General features: G+C 42.1%; 1 protein-coding gene across 5 annotated transcripts in view; it reads left to right on the top strand.

Annotated features, from left to right (window-relative positions):
• Positions 1 to 26,735, top strand: part of rerea (arginine-glutamic acid dipeptide (RE) repeats a) — a 152,647-nt gene that overhangs the window by 91,772 nt on the left and 34,140 nt on the right. For 3 of the 5 annotated variants that reach the window (XM_042491197.1, XM_042491198.1, XM_042491196.1), the window contains exons 4-9: positions 11,261 to 11,366; positions 14,491 to 14,587; positions 16,685 to 16,789; positions 23,215 to 23,263; positions 24,703 to 24,827; positions 26,547 to 26,646. In XM_042491197.1, the coding sequence (XP_042347131.1) occupies positions 11,261 to 11,366; positions 14,491 to 14,587; positions 16,685 to 16,789; positions 23,215 to 23,263; positions 24,703 to 24,827; positions 26,547 to 26,646 (582 nt within the window). Of the gene's footprint in view, positions 1 to 11,260; positions 11,367 to 14,490; positions 14,588 to 16,684; positions 16,790 to 19,731; positions 19,773 to 23,214; positions 23,264 to 24,702; positions 24,828 to 26,546; positions 26,647 to 26,735 lie in introns of those variants that run through there. The other 2 variants (XM_042491201.1, XM_042491200.1) reach the window with 1 other exon arrangement.

Genomic DNA, 26,735 nt, shown 5'->3' with positions numbered 1-26,735 from the left:
TCTCTGGAGATGGTTCATCTGAGGCACGGCTTGGCACAGTTCACCACAACTCAGCATGTTTAAACTGGTTAATAGAAACGCAAATTGACGTTATTTGAGTCAGTGGGCCAAAATAGAATGGAAAGGTTATTCATAGATCCATTTTACCCATCTTTACTTTGGTACCTTCTTCCTATGAAGGACTTTTATGGCTTGCAAAAATATTTTACCACCTATTGCATTATGGAGGATATCAGAAGGTTCTTAAAGTCTCAACAGAAAGTGTCTAAAAGTGTATTTCATTTTTTCCTGCTGTGTTAATAACCTACCTAACACCTCCCATTTTTAGTTGCAGAATATTAATCGATCACATCCGATTAAAATCACTGGTTTGCTTGCAATGCTGTTCTTTTTTTAAATTCTGATTATTTTCTCTCATTAGCTCATCCTACTTGTTATACCATAAACCCAGTTAGCAGTCTAAGATAAACAAACGGCAAAACTGTCCTTGATTGTTCATGCGCTAGTATATTTAAAAACCTCTAGTGGTGAGTTAATTGCGTAGGAGGAATACATAAAAAATTTCAACCAGTGATACTATCACAGAGAGGTGAACAAATCATACTTTCCCATCAGTTTTAAAAGTGCTTTGGATTTCCTAACTGATACCAGATTTAAATTCTGTAACGACTGAATTAAGGAAGTGAAATGTTCAGAGAGTGCTGTGTCACTGTAAATTTAAATCCATTTTCCGGTCGTGCTAAACATGTTCCAAATGGACTGAAATGTGTCTTTCTGACACTCTCACAAACTCAGTCCATGATCATGTTACAATATGGCGGCTGTTATTGCCGGTCTAGACTGAGAGTCATGCAGCACAGCTCCTTCTAGCACTGGGCCAGCCTTGTTATTGCAGCTGTGTTGTCTACAATACATCTCTTGTTGCAGCACAGCGGGAGGCTGCTCAAAGCCTCTGGCCTCTGTGTGTGTGTGTGTGTGTGTGTGTGTGTGTGTGTGTGTGTGTGTGTGAGTATGTGTGTGTGTGAGTATGTGTGCACATGTGTTATAATCACATTCTTCCCCAGCAGTCAGACTACAGTTGCTGCGAGTAGCCTTTTGATTTTGTGAGCTGTAACTGTATTTGGGTTGAAGGCCTGTAACTTCTTTGAATCTTTGTTTTAACACACACGTCTGATAGCCTACCGCATTTGCATCCGCACTGAAGTATCGTCACACACATGGGTAGGTAATTTGCATGTGATTATTTGCATATTGTACAAAGCAAGCGTGCCTGACAGACCACCCACTGCTCTGCTAGTGCGGCATCTGGCTGATACACCGCTTACATGATGTATTACTGATAGGGCCAGTGTCATCACTAGAGACTGACAGACAGGCAAGGTCACCTTCAGACGAAGAGATAGAGGGGGGGGCGAGAGAGACAGAGAGATGGATATCTTCAGAAGCAGTGTCCAGATAAAACAATGCAATCACAGCTGGTTGAGCTCACGGTGATATGAGCTCTTCGAGGCCGTTTGCAATGCCGACTGTCCGGTTTCACGCACAGCGTTAAGATCTGTTTTTTTGTGCTCACACTCTTCATCTCTGCTTATTTGCCTCCATCTCCGGCTGTGTGTCGCCACTCCTCTTTCCCCTGGGCGTGTGTGTGTTTGTGTTCTTACACAGAAACGGTTACATGCATGTGTGTGTGCAGAAAGGAGCTTTGGTGTGTGTTAGAGGGATCAGAAATATTCCATCAGCTGTGTATTGATATGTGTTGACCATACAGAGTAACACACACACACACACACGAAGCCTGTGGGGAAAAAAAAAGCTGGTATATGCTTGCTTTTTGTTGGCCAAAATGTATGGTGGGAAATAACCCAAATAAATAAATTCATTATTAGCCTATTAACCCTTTGAAACCTGGTTGACATCACTTTCCTCGGGCTGTGTTCAGACACTTTCACAGGTATTTAAACCTTTGAAATCGGAGCAAATTGGTTTGAATTCTTTTGAAAATGGGGAAAAAAAATAAGGCAATGAGCAACTTGGCAAGGACTGTACAGAAAATAGCAAGAAATTAGTAGAAAAAAAAATATTTTTTTAAAAGCTGTGAAAAATGTCCAGCAATTTGCTCAGGTTTCAGGGTTAAGAAGCCTAACATTGCATGAACTATAAGATATGTTGCCAACACAGCTTGAATAAAAAATGTATACCATGCAGACCTGATTTTAGGATTCTTATTGCCGACTGATTATCGGCCAGAGTCATACAGATCATATGCCACCTCCATGGCAGGCACCATCTAGCTCTTTGCATGCTGTGTGTAGATATGTGACAGCATCATGTTCTCCACTAAGACATTCAACACACTGCAGTTCTCCTCGTAGATCAGAACGGAGATATGTTTCACTTCACCACAGCGAGCAGGATTGGTGATTTAAGGTGACGCTTGGCACACTGAGTCCTTTGCCTCTGCCACTAAACCTCTGATCAGTCACTCTGTTCAGTAGGCCACTTCTTCCTCAAGCTTATTTTTTTTTAGTTATTTAGTGTTTTATTGACGTTTAAATGTAAGGCATTATATGCCTATCTAAAACATATATCTAATTCTGGAATATTAATCACTATATTGGCCATCAGATAAGAAGTGTAGCATAAAATGTGCTCTGGATGTCTGTGTATCTGTGTCACTCTCACACACACACTCCCCATACACACACTTCTCATGGCCTGACAGCTGCTCTTACATGGAAGACCTCTAAAGCATCCACATAAATACACACTATGTTCCCTCTTTTTTTTAACCAGCCCTCCATCTTTCGTCTCAAAGCACACACCCCATCAGTCTTTGAAGTGGCTCACGTGCACACACGCGCGCACACACACACACACACACACACACACACACACACACACACACACACACACACACACACACACACACACACACACACTTACACATTCAACACCTTTTTGACTCACCCAGTGAGTTGTTGGCAGAGTTGTACTACACACACACACACAACCTGTCCACTCTTCTCACAACACACACACACACACACACACACACACACACACACACACACACACACAACCTAAATCTTATTTGCTTTGCACGGTTATTACTAGAGCATTAACCTACACTTTAGCCTGAAAGTTAAATGTGTACGTGTTTGTGTATGTGTGTGTATATATCTGTGTGTGTGTGTGTGTGTGACTTATACTGGGGGTGGGGGGTCGATTAGCTTTGGCTTAAGTAAGCCTTCTCATTTCCTGTCTTCCATTACAGCACTCAATCAGCCCACAGCTCCTTCTCTGCCCATGCCCTGCTCACGAGGCTGCCACTGGTAGTCGTACAAACACACACACATAGACACACTCGCAGGGTCCGGATTAGCTGGCTGGGCAGACGTCCAATATGACATCCACACACACAGCCTAATATTCATATCCTTTTCTGCACGCCCCTCTCAGTGAGCAGCCCCCCCTCTCTTCCTCCTCAGCAGTCATCCAGTCAGTATTAGTAAGATGTCTCATTAGCTCACCAGGCTATGCTAACAAGGCAAAGCTAAACCGACAGATCACAGGCAAACGACCTTCCAAACAAAACACCAGGCCGTTTAAACACTCTGCACAACACAAAGAAAGCCTGCGTTGTCCAGAAACGCCAGCATTCTTCAGTCTTTTCTCCAGTGTCTGCGCCTCACTCTGAATCCTGACTCATGGGTATTACCTTGAGACCAGACAAGTCTGTGCTCTCAAGAGAACATCCCAGGCTACACGCAAACACACACGCACGTACGCGCACACACACACACACACACACACACACACACACACTGGCAAACACACTGACACACACAGGAAGCCAGGTATCAAAGCGAGATGGCTTTGAAGCGGCTAAATGAAAGGCTGAAGGCAGAAATGACAATGTTTTCTGGCAGGCTATAACTGTACGTCTGGCTGAGAGGGAGGGCTTGGGAAATAAAGTCAGTATTATGATCTGAACACCCAGATATGAGCTCTCCTAACCGCCTCCATCTGTCCTCTTCGCACAGCCTACGTTTGAAGTCTCACTTGGATCTGCATTCTAGTCTATACCCTGCTAGTGCTGCAAGGATTTCTGTCTTTGTCCTCAAAAAAAGAGAAAAGAAAAGAAAGCAAAGTTCCTGTGTATTTGTGTGTAGCCTAAATCACTGAACACAAGTTGTCAGGTCCCCGGTGCTCCATGTCTGTGGTCTGCAGATAATGATCATCATTAGCGCATGTATTTTTATATATCCTCTCTCTCCTTTTGCCTTTCACGGTGCTGCTCTTTGTACCATCACTTAACTTGTCTTAAATGTCTTGGCTAAATCCTGCCGTGCAGCAGAAGTGTGTTGGAGGCAAAGACAAATATTTGAGTTGGACACAGAATTGCTATTTTATGGAGCGAGCAGCCGAGGCTGATGTTCTCGATTCTCACCGCCACTCTCTTGTCTAAAAGGAGGGCAATGTGGTCAGCATCATACATTTTTCTTATTATTTCTGCTGCTAATTTACTCGATCCCACTGAGACATTTTTGAAATAAAGTAGAGATGAAGCAAAGGCTGGTGCAATTAGCCCTGTTTGTTATCAGCGTCGAGCGAAACAGCGTTGGACGAGATAGACCTCAGATGCAGCAGTCATGTGTGGTGCTTGTGACTCTCCAGTGTGTAAAGTGTGCCCGTGGTTGGCAGAGTGATCCTGCAGTAGTGGCCCTCAGCCCTCAAGTCTTAATTAGCATCATCTGAGAGCTCCACGTGACTCAACCCCTCTCCTCTTTTTCTCTACATGGTCCTTTTAACTCAGAGATCGCACTACGGGGCAGCTACGAAGTCCCTTCTTCATGCCTACTTTGTATTTTTACATGGAATTAATCAACTGCCACTCCAGTGTGTGATAATAGACTGCATGCAGCATCGTGGAAACAAAAGAGGTGACACAAAATACATGCGTTGGCAGCGCTTTATAAACAATAACAATGGCGTAAGATGGCTACAATAACAATCATTTACTGTTACAGCTACTGGACCTCATTGTTTCCCCAAGTTGGAGACATTTAAGGCCGCTGTTCTTGTATGAGGTAGCTACTAACTGCTAACAGCCACTTTATCCCCATTCACACTGTACAAAAAACCTGCTAACATCTGGCTTTTTTATGCAATGGGAAAGATTCACACCCGGGTGTACACGGCTCTGCTCTACTGGCAATGGGAAAGCAGTATAGCCTATTGTAAGCAGATTTACCCATGTTTAAAACAAAAAAAAACACTCACACGCTGATTTTGGTTGAAAAGGGCTATTTTTAAATTTCCCGTCGTAGGTCACGCACATAACACATCGTCAAAATGTCACATCTGTGTTGCCTTTTGGCCCGTTCTACCAGCTGCCCTGTTTATACAGAAACTGTGTTGGTGCTGTTACTACCCATGTGGTGGCTTAGAGGCGAGACCACTCTGTCTTCCCATCCCGCAATCGAACCTTCTATACAGAATGACGCACAACGGCACAATATTCCCACCCTGAACAAGTGATTTATGCTTGATTTTTTTTATTTTTTTTAAATGAGAGGATGTTAAATTTAAGGCAGGCGTGGTCGCTCATGTTCAAAGGCACACACACGACACACACATAGAGCAACAAGAGCAAATCTGCCCACTTTGAAACGGCTAATGCTCATCCAATCCAATATGGAGCCGGGCTGACAGATGGGCCCAGTGTGTTCAAAGCAGAGGGCGCCGATTTAATATCCAAACAGGTCAAGCCAAAGAGAGGCAGAGAGAGAGACACCCCTGTGTAGGCACGGCGCAAAGGTCTTGCCAGCACCGCCACCACAGCTGGGACTCACCTCACCCCCCCTCCTCCTCCTCCCTCTGCCTCCCACACTCTCTCCATTTGTTCTTGTTGCCAGGCGGGGAAGCAGGCTGCGTTCCTCGCAAACATTGTAATCAGCATTTGTTTAGTGTTATTATATGTGCCTAAGCGAAGGAGGCTTGAGGGGCAGGTTATCCTTCCTTCGTCCAAGTAGCCAAGTGCTCCGAGTGAAGCCCATAAGGAGAGGAGGATTGCAGAGTGGAATCCTGCTGCTGCCGGCTCTGACAGCCTGATTTAGAGGTGCTTTTTCTTACCTCTGACACAGAGTCCCAGCCTGCCCCGCTCTACTGCAGGGTTGGGAGAAGAATAGTGGTGCTTATCCTGAAAGCCTGTTATTTGTGTGCATTTGTGTGTGTGTGTGAGAGAGAGAAAGAGAGAGAGAGAGTGCATTGGCTTGTATGTGTGTGTTTGCTCACACAGCATGCTGGCATTTCTTTTTAACAACCTCCTTTGTCAGTCACTGAGATGTCGTAGATTGCGTGAGCACAGCAGATCTCTTGTACCTCGCCAGTGTACGTTCGCGCGCACACATCCAGTTCCTGTGTGTGTTGTGTGTCGTCCAGATGGAAGTGCTTATTGAGTGCTGGTGTGCTGGCAGATATCTCTGTCTCGGAGAGAGCAGCAGAAAATAAGGGAGCGAAAGCAGGGAAATGAGGAAGAGAGAAAGCCGAGTGGAAAACCCTTCCAATCAGATCCGTCATCTTTGTGTGTTTGTGTGTTTATGGGAGTGTATGTGTGATCTTCCCAGCCAGCTCTTCCTGCCTCCCCTCTCTAATCTTATCATGTCGGAGCAGCAGATTAGTCCTCCCAGATCCCATCTCTGCCTCCAAATGCCACAATCAGCCTTTTGTTCTTTGGTTGTGCTTACTCTCCCCTTGTGGCAGGAGAGGTGAACACTCCCACAATCCACGCTCTCCGTTGCCATTTTGAGCCTCTGCCTGTCAATGTCACACTGCTACCAGCCCTGATCCACCGCACTCGAGCCTCCTCTTGCCCCTGGGGCGTTAGCTAACTAAGCTGTTAGCTCAGCAGCCGAGCTAGCCTAGCTGAACTGCTTGACATTCCTTGCTAACACAGAGCTGCTGCTGCTGCTCTTGTCTGTTTGACCTCCCCCTCCCTCCCTCCCTCCCTCCCTTGCTCTCTGCTGTCTCTTTTGTCTGTGTGTTTGGGATCTGTCTTTCCATCCTTACTTCTGGCTGCCACCTCCTGAAGGAAGTCATAGATCCTGGCTGCTGATGTCACCAGCGAGGGGAGGCGGGGGTCACTAACAGGGTTAGCAGAGGAAGAAGAGAGTGTTTGAAAAGCAGAGAAAATAAACAGAGGTTTCCTGTTAACGAGGTGCACTGGGGGCCTGTCGTGTGGGAGCGGGAGGGTCTGGTTTTGTTTAAAGCAAAGCTCTTGTGTTACAGTGCGGAGAGCAGGAGGAGGAGGAGGAACAGGGCATTAGGTTTGAGGGTTACAGGTTGTAACAACGTTCTGAGTTTTGTCACAGCTCAACTTGGCTGCAAGCGATGACCGTTTTGCAAAGGCCACTGTGTGAACAGATGTGGGAAAAAGTCTGGGCTCGCCGCTACCGCCGTGCACTCTCCGTAACATTGAATGGAATTACTGTTGTCATTGGTTTTGAATTGAATAAGCACTGTACTGATTTCACACTCTCTCAGTAGAAAACATGGAATTAATCCCAGTGCATCTTTTAAGTGTACGCCTAACAGAGCTTTTCACATTTAAAGCCTGTTCTTGTTAAAAGGAAAGTCTGCCCTCTGCGTTTCCCTCTTTTCCCCCCAGTCTTTGTAGTGGTGTGGTCGTACACAGGGGCCCCAGCTCCAAAGTTGACTGCACACACATGCAGCCACACAAAGAAAACTGCACAGCCATTATGGATCCAAGGGGCCAGCCACCTTTAGCTTGTCAAAGGGAGAATTAACGGACTCGCACAATGCATGGCTTGTCTCGGCTGCTTTTAGAACAGATGCTTTAATTTGTTTCTTATTGATAATTATATACAGTACTGTGCGCAAGTCTAAGGCTACCTTAAACTTTGTTATTTTAGCAAGGTTTTAATAATCATACATATTTATTTCTCTGTAGTCTCTTTACTAAAATACAACCAGAACATACAGGAAATGTGCATACAGTATTAAAAACACAAATATTTCAGAATAAAACACCTTTAACATGCTAAAGTTGCAAGTATTTAGTGTGACCTGTCTTAATATATGAGATTTGCAATACTAATCTACTGGTGTGTTTACACCAGTTTGCATTTGAGACATGTCCAAACTCAGTATTGACTGTTTGAGCTACCTATGACTGTTCGATTCCATGTTTTGCACTAAATATTGACTTCAGTCTCAGGGAGTCATTTTGATCTGACTTTTTTTTTATATTTTACTGCATTGCACATGTTCTCTGTATTCCTTGGTTGCATCTTAAAAAAGAAACTGATAAAGAAATAAATATATATCCTCATTACAACTTTGCTAAAACAACAAATCTGTGGTGGACTAAGACTTTTGCCCGGTGCTGTATTTTGGATTCATTCTACAAGAAATGTACTTATATGTCCCCTGTATATAACCTTGTGAGAAGGGGCCCTCCCTCCTATAAGCCAACCCTTGTCTGATGAGTGTGCCCAAGAATGCCACAGGCCAGGCTGAGCCAGCGGAGGGAGGAGGGGTCCCATTGTGCTCGGCCCCAAAGCATGACTCTCAGATTTATATCTGCTCAATGAATAAAGGGGTAGCCTTGTACCCTGGGGGTTTTGGTAAAGCAGGAGGAGGATAGTTGTAATTTTAAATCTGAGGAAATGAGAAGGTCTTGCTCCTCCTACCTTAATCCAACCCTCTTTCCCCTCTCCTCACCCTCCCCTCCTCTCTATCTCCTTTTGCTCTGCTCCCTTGCACTTTCTCTTTTTTCCCTCTTCTTGTTTCATTTCTTTCCCTCAGTAGTGGGTTAGTAAGTCTTTTGGCCTCTCGGCGGTGAGCAGCATTCCCAGGGTTTAGGGCCCAGGAGGAGGGAGGGCAGGGCCATGTTTAGCCTCTGGCAGGACAGACAAAGATGGCTGACATTGTGCGGGGCTCAGCTCTCTACAGGCAGCGTGGAATGTCTCTAATCAATTCAGCATTGTGGTTCCTTCTTATATGTCCTCTCTCTGTGATTTTCTATGGCAAGCTTAGAAAAAAAGAGAAACCCAGACAATACAACTAGTGTTTCATATGGCGAGTCTGAGCTGTCTATCATCCCCCTTCATTTTCTCCTTGCGTTATCTACTCATTTTTCCACCCCGCATGTTTATAGAATTGTGATAATTGAAAGCTATGCTTCACTCCCACTACGTGCTCCATATGTTGCGCTCTCAGTCATTCTCTCCATCTCCCTCCCCTCTTGCCTGAGAGGGCTTAACGCCACTGTGAGCTTCTAAACAGCAATCTGCTCGGGAGAGCGACAGCCTCTCTGTAGTGACGAGGACACTGAGGATAGCTGAGGGTTCGCTCTCTGCTTTGCTTCCTTTGGTGGGTTTAAAACAATGCAGGCGCACGAATAAGGTGTTAAAAAAAAAAAAACCCCACATGTGTGTTTGTGTCTGCGTCTTTCCACCTGCTCATGCTTTTCTGTTTGCATCAGACTCTACGTTTCCATCTCTGTTGAAATCCCTTTGATTTTGTGGTTTTACAGGCAGAAAATGAAACGTTCAGGTAGCACACTGGCAGCATTTACAGTCTCCTTAAAGTATTAATTATGTATAAGCGGCGGATAACGACTCGCTCTGCTGTTGCAGGCAGCCTGTTAAGTCTGGAAGGCGACAGTGTCTGTACACTGGATAGACAAGAGGTTGGGATGGGTGGGCTAACTGCTGGGAGGGAGGGAGGGAGGGAGGCAGGGGGAGTGACATGACGTCATTGCACACATTTCTTCACACACGGTATGTCTACGTGCTCAGGGGGTCGTTGTGTGTCTCAGTCCATCTGTATGGCGCTCTGTTGAATCACAGAGTGTGTGCGGTTGTGTGATACTTGCATGTTCATGCTCACACACACAATCATCCAGAGCAGTAAATGCAGCTGACTGACTGCGTGCCAGCTGCTGTTTAACACGTCCAGGCTCACTTACTCAGTCATTCCTCCTCCCTGTTCAAGGTTGGAGAAAGGGAGGAACAAGGGGAAGAAAATGGAGAGGTGGAGGGCTGGAATGAGAGAGATGGAGAAGGAGGGGAGGGAGTGAGAGGAGGAAGGAATGGAGAGAATGGGAAAACCAGAGGTGGGCTTGAGGGTTTAGGGAGGTGATGATTTGCTTGGCTGCGTGTGCTCAGCCTCCTCCCCAGTGACATAACAGAACAATGTACTCTAAAGGCTTTAAATATCTTTACTCTGACCTCATGTTCCTGCACACACACACACACACAGATACAGTTAAGAGCCTGGAAAGAGCGGATGTTAAACTGTCTGTCTTCGATTACCATAGATTTTCCTTTCTTCCATTTTTTCCATATGCTCATTCCTCCTTTGCTCCACGGGTGGCGTCAGTGGTGGTGCAGGTGTCTTAGCCGGCTCGTGCAGTGCAGCGTAGCCGAGTCCCTAATAAAGATGGCTGGGGCCAATAGGATTGTGTCGCAGTCCAGCACCCAGCCCCAGCGCTCTCTCTAATGTTCTTTCAAACCACTGTGACGGTCAGTCGGGCTTATGTGAAGGCACAATAAATATTTTATAACATGAAATGAAAACACTATTTTGCCCTTTTCATCTCTCACCTTAGAGCTGGCCTCAGTTTCTACCACCGCCCCCCCCCACTTTTTCCCCCTCCCCTCTCTGGTTTTTCATTGACTGGCCCTGGAAAAGCTCTCTGCTCACCCCAGTGCTGCCACTTGCTGGTCTTTTGAGGCATTACAAGCCTTTGCTGACTTGCACTTTAAAAAAAGGCCAGTGGGAGGCAGCACTTAAAGAGTATTAAGACCAAATCACTGTAAAGGGATACAGTGCCTGTTCATGAGCAAACTTTAAAAGCCCTAATAGTGTGTTAAGATCATTAAAGTATTGTCATTAAGTGAAGAGAAGACAGAGGATTGATTTGTTGGAGATCCATCCCCCCTCATGGTTCCTCTCTCTCCACACTTCCTCCAGCAATGGCCATCTCACTGTTTACTTTATTAAGGCTCTAAATGCTCTGCAATCCCTTTTTAATTGACTTGGTCTCTCTGCGTGCTTTTTGGCATCAGCCTGTGCGAGTCATAAACAGCGTGCCTGCACAGCTTCACTGTTTGCCAAGAGGCCAGTTTGTGACGTCGTAATCAAACAAAATGATGCCTGTTTATCTTAGTGTGGGATCTCTTTCTGTTTTTTTGTCTCCTGCTCATTCGCTCCGTGTCTCTCTATGTTTCAGAGTAAACGGGACCATCTGCTGATGAATGTGAAATGGTACTACCGCCAGTCAGAGGTGCCTGACTCTGTCTACCAGCACCTGGTGCAGGATCGCAACAATGAGAACGGTGAGGCTGCCTTTTGTTCACTGAAACACATCCCATATGTGCATGAATACAGTTAACACACACACACACACACACACACACACACACACACACACACACACACATAGAAAGTCAATATACTTATTCGCTCTGTAACACAATACTCTCACAATACTCAGTCTCTCTCTTTCTCACACACACACACACACACACACACACACACACACCACCTGTCTCAGTTCTCCAGACTGTTGGGGGGGTTATAAGAGCTAGCTGTGAATTCCATTTCAAACAGAAACTAGAAGACAGTGTCCCAGGCAGCCAAGCCAATCCTGTGGCTCTGCTCTGTTCCCCCGGTAACGCTCCTTCAGGCCAGACAGCAGCGCTGTCAAGTGTTAATAACCCGCAGTGTCATGTGGCCTTTGAGCACACACTCGCAACACCATAAGTGTCAGTGGGCTCATCACACTCTCGCACATACACATCAACAGGAACATACGCACTGTCACTGTGTTTTTAGCAGCTGAGGGTCAAACCGTGACGACAAGAAGGAAATGTCACAGAGGAAAATCTGAATCAACATTGACTCGTAAAAGTAGGAATAATAAGTTAATGAATAAATATTTGGATTTTATAAAATAGCCTATGTTGAACCAAAAACCATTATATCCAAGGTCCCCATGGTCATGGAAAACCTGGAAAAGTCATGGAATGTCACAATCACATTTCCCAGGCCTGGGAAAGTTGAGGAAATAGTAAAAATCATTGAAGGTTTTGGAAAAGTCATAGAATCTTGTTGTGCGTAATGACATCTTCCGTGGATAACCTTCCATGTAATGTAACATCAAAGAACATTTACATACTTTTCTTCATTTTCTCCTCATGCTCCGTCTCTCCCTTTATTTTTGCCAGCTCACTTCAGTTATGTTCGGAATAGAGTTTGAATGAAAAAAAAGTATTATGGGTTCTTGAAAAGTAATGAAATTTTGTCAGTGAAAATGTGTGGGCCTGTATATTGTTGTTTTTTATTTTATTATCTTTTTTGGTTGTTTTTATTTTTTTTATTTTTTATTTTTTTAGCAAATTCCTAATTAATGTGGCCACCACATAGTTGTGTAAGTAAATCTCTAAACCGAGTTTGCCCTCAACAGGTTGGTTCAATTAATTAATTCACTGGTTACTAATATCCGTCATGAAAATTTGAGAGTAATATGTTCATAGAAATCCTTAAACATGTCTAGCATAACTTGAAATACTAAAAAGTTTTGAAAAATTATTTGGTAAAAAATGTTTTGGAGCCCTGCTTGAAAGTGTTTGATACTTTGCTGATATGGCAGAAAGCACTCGGTCGTCTTGCTATGATCAGTTTTTCAATGTACAGCAACTTGTGGTTAGATTTAGATTTTTTGTATTTGTTGTAAAGATGTACATTTTTGGTTGTCGTGTTCTTACAGATGAGTCAAAGAAAATATCGATACACTTTAGTACCGCTATACCATGTTTTGGGATTCCTTGTCAATTCTCTATCATTTTTTAATTGTTTACAATTTTATATTTTCTAAATTTGTTTACCCATATGTTTATTCCTTTGCTCTGATTGGACAAAAAGTAGTGCTGTGATGATGGATATTAAGACTATGATTAACCCTTTTAAAACCTGAGCAAATTGGTTTTATATCTACTAAAAAAACAAAGGGCAGAGGCAATGAGAAACATCACATTACCCCAAAAATAGCAAGAAATTAGTGAATGGTTACAAGAAAATTAACTGACGATAAGCAAAAAAAAGTAAGAACAGAATTACACAGGAAATGAAAATTCCAAAAAAATTGTATAATTTTTTTCCTATAACATAATTTTAAATATATAATTAAAATGACAACACATATATATTTCTCTGGAAATCTTTCCCTAGTTTTTGATTATTTTTAATAGCCCCCACCCCTTTTTTTTAAAAAAAAACTAACTTTCAGGTCATTTTTTTGTCACCTTTTACTAATTTCTTGCAATTTGTGGGACATTTCTTGCCAAGTTGGTCGTTGTCTTTTTCCCCACGTTTCTGAAAGAAATCAAACCAATTTGCACAGGTTTCAACGGGTTAAATAGCTTGTGAGAGACCAAGAAAACTGATGTCAAATCAAGTTTAAAAGGGTTAATACAATGCAAATCCCACTGTGTTGACTGCATAAAAAGTAAACTTTTGTACACATATTTAGGTGTTTTCTTTATTCTGTGTCAGTTGTCCTGAAATTAGATTGTAAAGAATCACAATATGTCAGCTTTCCTACAGTATTTACGGCAATACATCGCAATATGTTCAATCTTAACCCCTGTATCGTGATATAGATTGGATCAGCTTCTTGCCAAGACACAGCCCCACCCTCAGGAATGCAGCACTATAGAGTGACACACACACACACACACACACACTCACCTGTTGACACATCCTGTTGGCAGTTAGCTACCAGCTCCCTTATGGCCGAGCTCTCCTCAGTTTGCATCACAGATTACAGTCAACTCAAATCATCTACTGTGTAAAAACAGCTGTGTAACCAGAGAACATATGCACATGCAGTCACAGTTATTACTTAGTGGGATGTTATGCTGTTTTCCCTTTTCACAATAATCAAAGTGTCACCTGTGTCAGAGGGAAGGTTTAGTTTATATATGTCGTTATCAGCCAAACACACTGCGTGATGTTTCCTCCTGAAAGCGCAGCGCTGCAGTCCGTCCTTCCAGCAGGGACTCAGGATTATTAGAATTGATGTCACAAGGCCAGAGCGCAGTGGCCACAGCGCGCCACAACTCAGGTCATTTGTCAAAGACAAGTACCGGCCTTTCTTGGTGCTGCTGATGCGTCTTAACCCCCGAAAGGGTCATTTCACTTGAGAACTGAGCATTATGTCCTCTCCCCAGGGGACCGCACTTTATTGGCTTTATTGAATTATTGTGGCATAATATTGACCTCTGCAGAGGCACTTGTTACTTACGGAGAACTGTGATCAGGATTTTCATTAGTAAGATTAAATACCTGAGCTACTTTATCTCTGCTCCCTCTTTGTCATAGATGAATGAGTAGGGTTGTCCTCTGCATTACATATCATGCAGATATGTATTTATTTCAACTGTGTTTTTCTTCCTCCAGACTCTGGCCGGGAGCTGGTCATCACAGACCCGGTGGTCAGGAGTCGAGAACTCTTTATCTCTGACTACGTGGACACTTATCATGCTGCTGCTCTCAGGTAAACAAACACTCACACACACATCTGTATGTACACACACAAAGACTGGGAGCTTAATAGTCTCAGCTGTGGTAGAAAATAGAATCACCTCAAGGTCCACCTCTAAATATCCAGTAACATCACGACTGCTGCGATTGCAGTGCTTGTATCTGTAGCACAGGAGGACTCACCACTCTGCCTTTATTTGTGGTGTTTTGTTGCATTTGCGTGTCGAGTTAAATAAAAACTCCTTATTAAAGGGGGCTTTCATGTCAGAGACCTTGGCCCGGGTCTGAGTACACTTAACCCAAATGTCCAGTCTGTTAATATAGTGTAAACACTGTGTATCGTACTCAGGCACAGTATGCTGATCTGTTCTCAAGTCCACTTGAAATGTGGTCTCGAGTACGGTTCATGCGTACTGCAGTATAGTATACATCATCTGTGAACACCAACTATACAAGTATACCAAATATACACATAAGTGGACTGCTATATAACGCCATCACATCTGATGTGACGGCTGAGCAGCGGCGGCGGCGTGGAGACGGGGATAGTCTTTCTGAGGCACGGTATGAATCAATCGTACCTAATATAAGAACGCTCTAACTGAGGTTTTATTTTTTGTCACCATATGGAAAACTCTTTTTATGGCACCTTGAGTCGTGATTTGGCTTTGGAGATTTGCTGCCAAGTTGGACATTAGTTAAAGTTATCCACATGGGTATAATTCTATTTCATAAAAAGGATATTTTGTGCTATCATGCAAACATTTAATCTTGTAAGCTAAATACTTTTTGTATATGCAAACAAACTAATGACAAACACCATCTGTGTTTTAATAGAATCACCACTATCGCAAAATACTGGCCTGCTGTGATCCAGATAAGGAGACAAAAGAATGACTCCTCATTACAATGTACCATGTTTATCCAGATGTAAATGTTTTTCCAAACCTTGGCAACATAATAGTAATAGTTCTACATTACTTCTGTCATAAGCTGACTTTGAAAGAAATCACAGTGATAGTTGTATTAATTTAAAATGATATACCATGCTTTACTGCTGTGAGCAGGTGCTGCAGAAATAGTCCAGATGTGTAAAGATGCAAAGCTATAAATGAGACCACATGCCTCAAGCTGTCTCGCATTAAAACGCTGATTGAAATGGCTGTGCTTCGACTCTCACACACACACACACACACACACACACACACACACACACACACACACACACACACACACACACACACACACACACACACACACCTGTCAGAACATGAGCCTCCAGAGTCAACTGATGGCACTCACTCTCTCTGTGCATGATGGAGAAGGGAATACAGGCTTAATCATCTTGGTCTGAAATGAGAAATTCTGTGTTCCTCTTCATCCATTCCTGTCTCACCACCCCTCCCACCTCTCTCACTTCCCCTTTTCTTTAACCAAAACCATCTGTGAGCAGCACGGCAGCGGGCAGTCAAAGCCATGTCTCCCAGAAACCACTGATTTCAGGGCAAATTAGCGGCAACCTCTCCTCCACAGAGCACCCTTTGATTTGACTTATTTTCCAGGCTTTAGATAAACGCGAGGGAATTCCAGTGGGATGTTGTAATGCTGCGGCTCTCCGAAGACAGCCCTCCTTAGCACCCTTTAATCTTTTCAGGGGGAGGAAGATACTGCTTCTCTGCAAGGCAGCCCGGCTTCATATGCCTGTGATATCTGTTTTTCAGATAGAGCCAGACACCAGGGGTGCTGGAAACAGGAAATGGTTTATGGTCAGAGGCTCGGCTCATAGGAAGGGTCATCGTGTTGGGAGGGAGACGCACAGGTTGAATTCCTGTCCAAATCTCTGTAGCGTCTGTCTCCCACGCCTCAGCTGCAGCAGACGAGGCAGGACTGACATGTTCAGCTGGTGTTTATAGGTTCAGTAGCCAGAGCGTGATGTCTCACCGCAGAGTCAGCAGGCACTGACAGGCTCCACATACCTGCTGCTGTATTTGTCACCTCCAATAGACGAGCACCCCAAGAGCTTCTAATTAGGGCCACGTCTGCTCCTGCTAGGGCATCACTTTGTCATGTGGTTGTTTTTGTCTAATAAAGCCTGTCTTCTCTCTCACAGGGGGAAATGCAACATTTCCCATTTCTCCGACATTTTTGCTGCCAGGGAGTTCAAAGCCCGCATCGACTCCTTTTTCTATATCCTCGGATATAACCCAGAGACCAGGTGAGGAGCTTTCTGTCCGCTCTGTTCCATTGACACAGTTCCCTTTTTAGTCCTCCCGCGGGACACAAACGCAGGTTCATCTCTCTGCAACTCTGACGCATGACTATGATCTTCATGAATCAATCATCTTTTTGGTCTGTAAAATGTGAATGTCAAATATAGTGAAAATTTCTAAAGCCCATGATTATGTCTTCAAAATTCCTTGTTTTTCCTGATATACACTACAAAACTCCAAATACTCAGTTTATTATCACATAATACAAAGAAAAGCAGCTCACAATTGAAATATTTAGAATTTCCATGTTACTATGTCAATAATGACATAATAACGTATTCTTCGGTTAAATAAAAATAGTTATTGTCTTGTGTTAAATTTCTTAAATCTTTCTTTAATTTATAAATGTAATTCATAGTGCTGTTAGATTGCCAAAATTAAACTTTCTGTTGTGGGCATACGATGTGGTAAGTCTCGCCCTGTCTACAACTGTACAGAAATGCTGGGTTTGAAGGGAATCAATGATGCCAAAAAATAAAGGAACTATCATACTGTGTATAGCCCTAGATTCAAATAATTAATTGATTATCAGAATAGAATAACCACAGAATATTAATGTTCTCTCCATTTTATTGGCTAATGTTGCAACTATAAAGTACATGGGTAGGTTTATTAAATTTTATTTTGCAATAAAAAATGACAGCCTTTATTTATCACTGAACAATATAAAATGATATGAGATAAGATGGTATTAAGTAATATCACACTAATTACCCTATAATAAATCTCGTAGGAGTAAATAGTGTTTGGTGGCTCCAGTGGACAACTTAAAATTTCTATAAAGTTATTTAGATCAAGCTTTAAGGTACAAAAAATTATTGGCATATTTGCTTTTCTCGTTACCACTCAGGAGCAGAATAAATACTGTTAATATAATAATAATATAAAACAGGAGATGAGCAAGTCTTTTTTCTTAGTTTCATAACACATGAGCTTCCTGCTTTTTGGCTTTGGTTACTAAGTGTTTTGTCTAATGATGCTTTCTGCTCATTAATGCTGTCAATTTTATCAGTGCACAAAGAATGGTCCTAATGTGATGTAATTATGGGGAATGAACCCCCCATGGTTTTATAATTGTCCGGGCGTTTGTCGATATTTGTCAAGTTGCATGTCGAGTTTTAATTACTGATCCTTTATGTTAACATTAAGATTCAAATGGAGAAAACTTCAAGAAGCTCATTAATGGTATTTTAAGTTTTGTATCAGGATGAGACTTTTTAACATGCCACAATAGGAAAAACAAAGTTGTGAAGGATAAAATCAAAGATGGCTAGATTCCATTTAGCTTCTTCAGGTTTAGGTTTGTGGTATTGTGCACGCCGGCTCACTGTCGCCGCTTACTGAGAAGGAAGCCATCATTAATTTTATTCATAACTTGTGTGCTTCTGCTATGAAAAGTAAAAATGTCCGCTTTGAAAACACCTAACCTTTCATATTTATATACTTCATTTGTTTCCTCATAGTGGCATTGTTGATTATTACTCATTATTATCATCAGTGATAGTATAATAATAACAATAAATCATGAGAATAATGATTTAGTTTAGGGTTATCAGTGCAATTTAATATGATTGAAGTGCTATAGTTTTATACCATATTCTGTGTATTTTAATTACACTGACAATTATAACATCGCCCCCCAGTTGAGTGCTGATGTGTGCAAAAATGAACTTTCGATTTATAGTAGATGTTTTTTTAATTTGTCTTTATAAGACCTGCTCTGTTGCATTGTGAAATGGAAAAACCGCTTTGTTTGTAATAAGTGTCGTGAACTCTAAAGACAGACAGATAGGGATTGTTCATGCCAGCAGATTTTTTGTTTAAATGCAGAAGTAAAGTGTATGGTAAACATCAAGACATAGGTTTTTTTTCTTAATTTAGATATTTTAACATTTCAACATCTCATTTATATCTTACTATTTACCTTTGTATCATTTATGTTTTATATATAATTATAGGAATGAGCAATACGTCCATATTAGGCTATATTACTACAGTGATATTAGACTGATTAGATATTATGACTTTTCCTGGTTTTAAATGCAGCATTTCAGTAAAATGATAGAATTTTCAAAATTTACCAGTTTGTTATTGTTTGCCTTTACACATGTTGTCATTATATTCACATTACTGATGATTATTTATTAAAAATCTCATTGTGTGAATATTTTGTGAAAGCACCTATAGTCAACACAACAATATTGCCACAATATTAATATTGAGGTATTTGGTTAAAAATGTCATGATATTTGATTTTTCTCCATATTGTCCAGCTTCATTATACAGTAACTGCCACTTTATACTTAAATAAGAAAAATATGCAGGGCATGTTGGTTGCATAATTGTGAATTAATTTGGGTGCTCGAGCAAATTTGGTGATTGTCATTATCCACTGTTGGTGATTGGAGTGTCTCACGTGTTGCAGTGACAGCTGTCCCTGTTATTGGCACAGGGTTGCCAGTTGGGAACCCCCTCGTTCAGGGCCCTGTTCAGTCTCAGTCTTCCGCTCCCTCCCTCCCTCCTGCGCTCCGCTCGTTTGGTATTCTGAGCGGGCTGTCTGCAGCCTTGCAATTTCACTCTTGTTTATTATGGCGCAGACATACGAGGAGAGATGAATTCCGTATCCTGCATGCGTGTCTGCCTGCCTCCGTGTGTGTCTGTGCGTGTGTGTGCTTGTGTGAGGTCGCAGCACATGCTCAGTAGTGTCTATAGAGGAGCGAGGCGAGCTCGCGACGCTGTACGTGCAGGCTGAGGTCACAGCACAAGCTCAGTGAATACCTCTCCGGAGCGAATGCGTGGTTCTCCATTTTGAGCACCTAGAAATAGGTGGGAGAGGGGAGTTAATTCCAACGAGCATTATACACACAGTGTCACCACCCAACCTTAGGGCTCGATGTCAGAAATGGACGATTTGTTCAGTCCCCGGAGGTAGGTGTGCGCTCATCTTCTCGTGCTTTCTCGTGCCGTTATTAGTTGCTGCGCGAGTGTTGTCTTATTTTCACGAGTCGCATTCCAACTGTGTGATGTTTGCGAGCTGTCCGCATCACTGTCATTGTGTTAACCGGCTGTGTTTGTGTCGGGGAGGAAGAAAGCGAGTGTGCACATTGTGTCAGAAGCAGGAGAATTGAATGCTGTTGAACACAGAGGCTGTCATTGCAGAGCGCATACCGTTACGCGTTTGCGCTACCGTAAGGGTAAGCACCGCTGGATCACACCTTTATTAACATGTTTCCAACAAAATCCCAATAAATGCATAGTGTTTGCGATGAATCTGCGAGCACACGGTTTAGAAATGTGCACCCGGTGTGCTTTTATGACGGTTATAAGGACCGGAGCGGCTACCCTGGCTCCATTTTGCAGCTCCTGTTTACTATCGAGACGACATGGCGTATGGAGCAATGCTGCTCTGCACACAAAGCTCAGCCGGCTCTGCTCACCTCCTGCGACCAGCTGCGATGTGTGCACGTTGCTTGTCCTGGCACTTAAATACCATCAACTTGGGTCTGTTTTTGCTGTGCTGCAATTATGTCAGTGTGCCACAGACTCGCGCCGTGATTGGCTGAAATTGATGGAGGGGGGCGGGGCTATCCTTGATTGCACACACACAAAGTTGACCAGACTGTCACGTTGTTGTTGTTTGGGTTTAATAAGTAAGCCTGTAATTATTTGGCAAGACTGTGTGGTAATGCGGAGATAGATCTGAGCTTGCTGTGTGGAACAACTGGGCATGTTTTACACTATTTATTGTGCTAGGCAACAGGCTTTGTGCAGATTATTGGAGGGAATAAAAGAACCATTATTACAGGAAGTCAGTATTATAACTAAGAACTTCGAGACAATGCTTGTTTGTCTTTCTTATCTACATTAAGAGACAGATAATTAAATGACAAGCTTAGGAGTCTTTTTCCAGATTTCCAGAAATTAAACTTTAAACATGGCTATTGTTTGCTGGAGATGTTAATATTACTGGCATGGCCCTAGTTTTATCACATATTTGTCTGTACTTTGCTCCAAAGGCTGTTTCTGTTCAGCTGTACCTGCAGCCTTTATGGAAACTCCTGAGAGCCTCCTGCTGCGAGACATCTGTATTCTGCCTCCTCTCTCAGGACCTGAGCAGCATTCCATCTGAATGTCGAGCGTCTGCTCTCAGGATTTGCCTGAGAGTAAAACATGGATGTCTTAAGACGTCGTTCTGGTTCTGGTGCACAGGTCCTCATTTGTCATCCTTACAGCTTCCTGCCAAACGGACCTGGCCGACTGCACATTGTCAGGAACACGTTTGCAGAACTTTTTCTCTGCAGGAACACAAATCAGATAAACAATCATTTTGTTTGTAGCCTGCACGCAGACATTCTCTTAATTCACCCATTCAGCACTGTGAAATAGCAATTTTAGTTGTCTTAGATTTGTCTTCAGCCTTTGACACAATTGAGCACGCTATTCTTATTAAAGCAAATTAATGGGTAGCATTTAACTGGTTTTCTTCTCATTAGGCCAACCGTAAGTTCCTGGTGTCCACTGATGATGAGGTATCCACCTGTGCCCCTTTAACCTGTGGGGTGCCTCAGGGATCAATTCTTGGACCCATTTTATTTTTATTATATAGGGCACTTAATCTGTCAATTTGGTTGTGTGTTTTATCATTGCTGACGCTGAACCTATGTTTAGAAAGCGGCTATAAATAAAATTTTACTTACTTATACACTTACTTATTTGGAGATAGAAAGTACAGTATATCTGCATGTAAGTGTATGCTATGGGCAGGGTTGTAATGATTTGAGACTTCCACTGTTCTCCATTTTGAGCACCTTTGTCAATGTAAAATTATTATTATTATTATCAGTTTAAATGACTCTAAAAGGAATGAAAATGAAAGTTTTTTTAAATCAGCAAACATTTTATTATTGTAATTGAAACCATTTTCAAAATAAATGTATGTTTATTTATGTAAAGTCTCCCTTTTGACAATAACTAACTTCTCAGATTCTCTGTCCAGCTGCATTATTTTCAATACTATAGATAAGCAAATGTCAAGGCATGTGCTATGATAAGCATCAGTTTTCACACTGTGGTATACTTGAAACTGTTATATCGCTGCAACACTAGCTGTGAGACAGTATGTTTGTAAAAAAAAAAAAAAAAAAAAAGGCAGGAGAATGTATTTCTTTGTTTCAAGCTTTATTCATAACTTTGAGTGAAATAATGGCACAATAACGGCCTAAAGTAGGATTTTGATGTTCTAAAACTGTTATGAAACCTTTCAGATGTAATCTGAAGTGCTAATGATGCAGGAAACATATATTCTGTCTTTATCAACACTATGCATCGCTGCGGGTTTTCGCACTATGCCAAATTCTGATTGCTTTATGTTTAGTTTGCCGAGAACGTGTGCAACAAAATGAAAGTATTTCGACATGTTTCTGGAGCAGCACAGCGTCCTGGCAGGCCCGGGGTCATTTACTGCAGCGTTTTTGGCCTGTGGTGATATCGCGTGTGCCAGTGCTTCTGTCAGCCATAGTTCATAACAGTATGGATTACTCCTCTAATCGCTCTCTCCTGCCTTGAGAGGAGGCGGAGGTCTGTTTTAGAAGGGGAAATGGGGAGTTGGGTCAAATATGTGCCGTCATAGTGTTTTGTGGTTGGACGACTGTAAAGAGACCAGAGGGCTGCGGCCTCTCAGGTTTCTGCTGGGTCTCCATGATGGAGTGCGAGCTTCTCTGGGTGCAAATCACGCTGACAGATTCTGGGCCGCCCCGCTCGACTGTATGAAAATTGGCGCTGTTACCTAGGCAACGGAGGGAAAGGCTTTTCAAAAGGAACATCTTGTCATTTTCTTTAATCCACTGCAGCTGGAGATTCGGAACACTATTATTAAATTGCAGTTGCTATGACTACCAACATTTGTACCAGCAGCCGTTTTTCAGAGGCGCTCGCCCTGCATATCCAGAGCCAGCTCCCCCCACCTCCTCCTCCTTTTAGGGGATTCTGTTTTATTGCTGCATCCACAATATCAGGCCTGTAAATGTGCTCTGCTCAGCTCGTCGTGCAGGAGCAGTCGACCAGGAATATTCTTCTGAAATCTTTATTTGCTTTTCAGAATAAAACATTGTGTGCTTTTCTCACATGCCTGTAAAGACGTCCGCAATAGAAAATACAGTCCTTGTTCCCTCGCACTGTGTTTGATCTCGTCAATTTCATGTTTTCTGACATTTTCTTTTGAATTCTTCAGTCAGTCATGATACCCAGTTGTGACTTTGTGCAGTTGTTTAGCTGATTCAAAAGGCACAATGCTGCCTGATTTCTTTCAGCTAGCATTGAAATATTGCCAAGTAAATATTTGTTTCAATCTGCTCTCTTTGTCTCTTTGCAGGCGACTAAACAGCACACAAGGGGAAATCCGAGTGGGACCCAGTCACCAAGTAAGTCATCGTACAGCACACATCAACCAGCTGTTCAGATTTCTATGATGTTGTTAAAAGTTTTTTTGCCGCGTTGTGTGTGGATTTTATTATCACACAATAAGCTAAAATAGGGCAACTCTTCTCTTACATCATAGATGCCATTTAGTCTGATTCACAGCATTGTTTCTCATTTAAGATGTAGTATCGTTTTAACACTTGACCACAATTGTGCAGCGCTGTTCTCACAAGACATTTAATACTTTCAAATGCATTACAACTAAAACTTTCAATTCAAATGTTAAAACAAAAAATACAAGAGCAGTTTTATTAGGTAGTGATGATGCAAGTGGACAACGTGCCGCTTTTACGAAATTAGACATGCAATCTACATATACGTTTGTGATTATGATTTACAGTAATGTTTGCATCTGCCAGCAGAGCTGTTGTGAGACTGTGATGTACTTGTGCTTGTACAAACCAAGCAGCAACCTCCAGGGCTGAAAAATGAAGACAACACCAAGTGCTGAAAACTGCAGTTTCTTTAATGTCCACATGAGGCTGGCTCCAGAAGCCAGTCAGTCCCCACAGACCTCTATGTTAAAATGCCCTTTTCAGCAGAAATAAACATGTTTACCTCCTGTTAAAAAAACGGCTTTGGTCTTTATAGCTAATTTCCTCGTTCATAACAACAGTATAGGTGCTTAATTAAGGGCGGCAACAGGCTGTCAGCTAATAATGTCATCAGCTTCTCAGTCAGATCCAACCCTCGCTCCCTTACAGCACTAGCCTCTCGCCCAGTCATGGTCACTTCTGGCTCCAAAAAACCAAGATGGTGACGGCCAAAATGCAGAGCTTGAGGCTGCATAATGGGCGTCCACAAAACTAAATCCATTATTTATACAGTTTATGGTACACACATGCTTACGTTTAGATCATGGCCTGTATAAAAAATAATGGAGCCCCTGTCACGTCACTCAGTGAAGCCTTAACTTTGGCATTTTAGCAGTCCGGATTTATTGGAGCCACGAGTGACCTTGTTTGGATAAAAATGTTTTTTGTAACCAGGCTGTAAAAGTGTTTATTTCTGCTGTAAAGTTTGGCATTTTAACATGGGCATCTATGAGTATGACTATGTATTGACTTGCTTTTGGAGCCAGCCTCATGTGGCTATTCAAGGAACTGCAGTTTTTGGCGGGGTCAGTTGTGTCAGATGTATCAGAAAGTTATTTGGGATTCCACTTAATTCAAGGAGGATCTGCTCGTTGTCATATAAAAATAGAAAGTCATCTGTAGTTCTGTGTTGTGTTTAGATACTGAATAATTGTCCCTGCTGCCTGCAGCCAGCCTCTCAGTGAAAAGTTGATGACAGGGGGCTGAAAGCTGATATTTTTTTGAGCTTGCCTGCTATTTGTAGTGTGACACCATCTGTCCCTTTCCGTCTCCCTGGACCTAATTAGGCCAAGCTCCCCGAGCTGCAGCCTTTCCCCTCTCCTGGTGGCCAGGCCGTGACCGAGAATGAGGAGCTGGTCTGGATGCCAGGGGTCAATGACTGTGATCTTCTCATGTACCTCAGAGCCGCAAGGTGAGCCCAGAGAAACACACAAGTTCAGCCCACGGAGGGGCTGCAAGGTCTGACCTACTAAGTTAAAGGGAAAACTATCATCAGGGAGGTCAAAGTTCTTTTAAAAATATGTAACCCCTAACTGCCCATTGCCCTCACTGTATTGATCTGAATGTAGTTGCATGAATTCAGCACAAAATATACTATAACCCTCTCTCTGCAGTCAGGATCAGTCAAACTAAATGTCTGTAAATGTTTGTAGTCTCAAGAGTGGCATATTAATGCTACTTATCAATGTTACACTTCATCAGGTGTCATGGGACAAACTAATCCATCATTCATCAGTGTTCCCTGAGATGTTGTTGCAGTGAAAGTGATACATGTTAACAGGTTTCTGTGTTATGTTGTAGTTGGGGGCCACAGTGTAATTAATCACAATCTGTCACTGTGACAGACAGTGTTCTGGAAATCCCATCAAAGTCTATATTTATCCATCGTATTTGTTTTCAAGCTTATTAGCTTTACACAGACTCATACTGTGTTACATTTATGTAGATATGCTTTGCATCACGTGCTCTAAGTAACAGCTGCACTTTAAAAAAGTTTGTTTTTTTCCTGGAATGAGCAGGTTATAGCAAATGTGCTTGTTTCAAGGACACCAAAACAGTGTATTGCCTGCAGTGTAGCAAAGATGGTTACTAATATATGCCTCTAGCATGCCGCATCAGAAGTTCATGCGAAATACAATTTACTGCAGTGTGAAAAAGGAGAAAAGAGCAGTTATTATCATAACTTCACATGCTATTTTTTTCTTGATTTATTTGATTAATCATTTGATCTATGAAACATCAGAAAACTGACTGTATCCAAGAGCTCAAGGTAATGTCATGAAATGTTTTGTTTTGTCTGACAACAGTCCAAAAGCCCAAATTATTCAATTTACTGTAATGTATTAGACACGGAAAAGCAGTATATTCTCACATTTAAGAATCTGAAAGCATCAAATATTTTTTGTCATTTTTACAAAAAAGAAACTTAAAATATCAATCAATTATCAAAATAGTTGCCAATTAATTTTAATGGATGCTCAAATAATAGATTAATTTTGCATCTCTACTACATTTCATGCTTATAAAGTACACGTTTGCTTGTTTTCCAATATTTGCTTTATTTGCACTGTCAGCAATAGTTTGATATCTATATGTATTAAAAAATGCCATCTGTAATTACTTGTCAGTGTTTTGAAAGTTTGGTAAATGAAATAGAGCTGCAAATTGTAGATTTTTTTTTATCGACATCAACGACATTGCAATAAACATCTTTAAACACTTCAGTATTGTACTCAGGGATTTGGGGGGGGGGTTGTTAGTGGATAAAGAATATTAGTAGAAAACTGCACTTTAAATTGCGACTATCATTCTTTTTAGTGTTGGAGCCTTTTGTGTTAAATTCAGTTTTCAGTAAAACAATGCTTTTATTTATTTATTTGATTCAAAAAGCAATATACTGAAAGCAGCAGAAAGCCAGAACTGAGTGCACTTTAATATGTATTTATTTATCGCATTATTGTTATCCCAATATTCAACGTTTACACATATCGCACATTTTACTCATATCTGGCAGCCCTACTGTTAGACTTTTCTCTTATTACCATCAAAGCCATTAAAGTCAGGAATGCAGTTGTGTAAGCAGGTGTCTGTGGCTGTTTTAGTGTTGATTTCATGTGTGTTTTGCCCACAGGAGCATGGCTGCCTTTGCAGGGATGTGCGACGGAGGCTCAACAGAAGACGGGTGTTTAGCTGCCTCTCGAGATGACACTACATTAAACGCACTTAACACTGTAAGTAACTATGCAACAAGTCTAACACGAGAAACCAAGTGCACTCTATTGAAAACAAACCTGAAATGTTTTGTTTAAATTACAGGGTG

Source organism: Plectropomus leopardus, chromosome 8, assembly GCF_008729295.1.
Source record: "Plectropomus leopardus isolate mb chromosome 8, YSFRI_Pleo_2.0, whole genome shotgun sequence".
NCBI classification, from domain to species: Eukaryota; Metazoa; Chordata; class Actinopteri; order Perciformes; family Serranidae; genus Plectropomus; species Plectropomus leopardus.
Note: the sequence above shows the minus strand (reverse complement) of the source record. Positions and strands in the feature narration are given on the sequence as shown.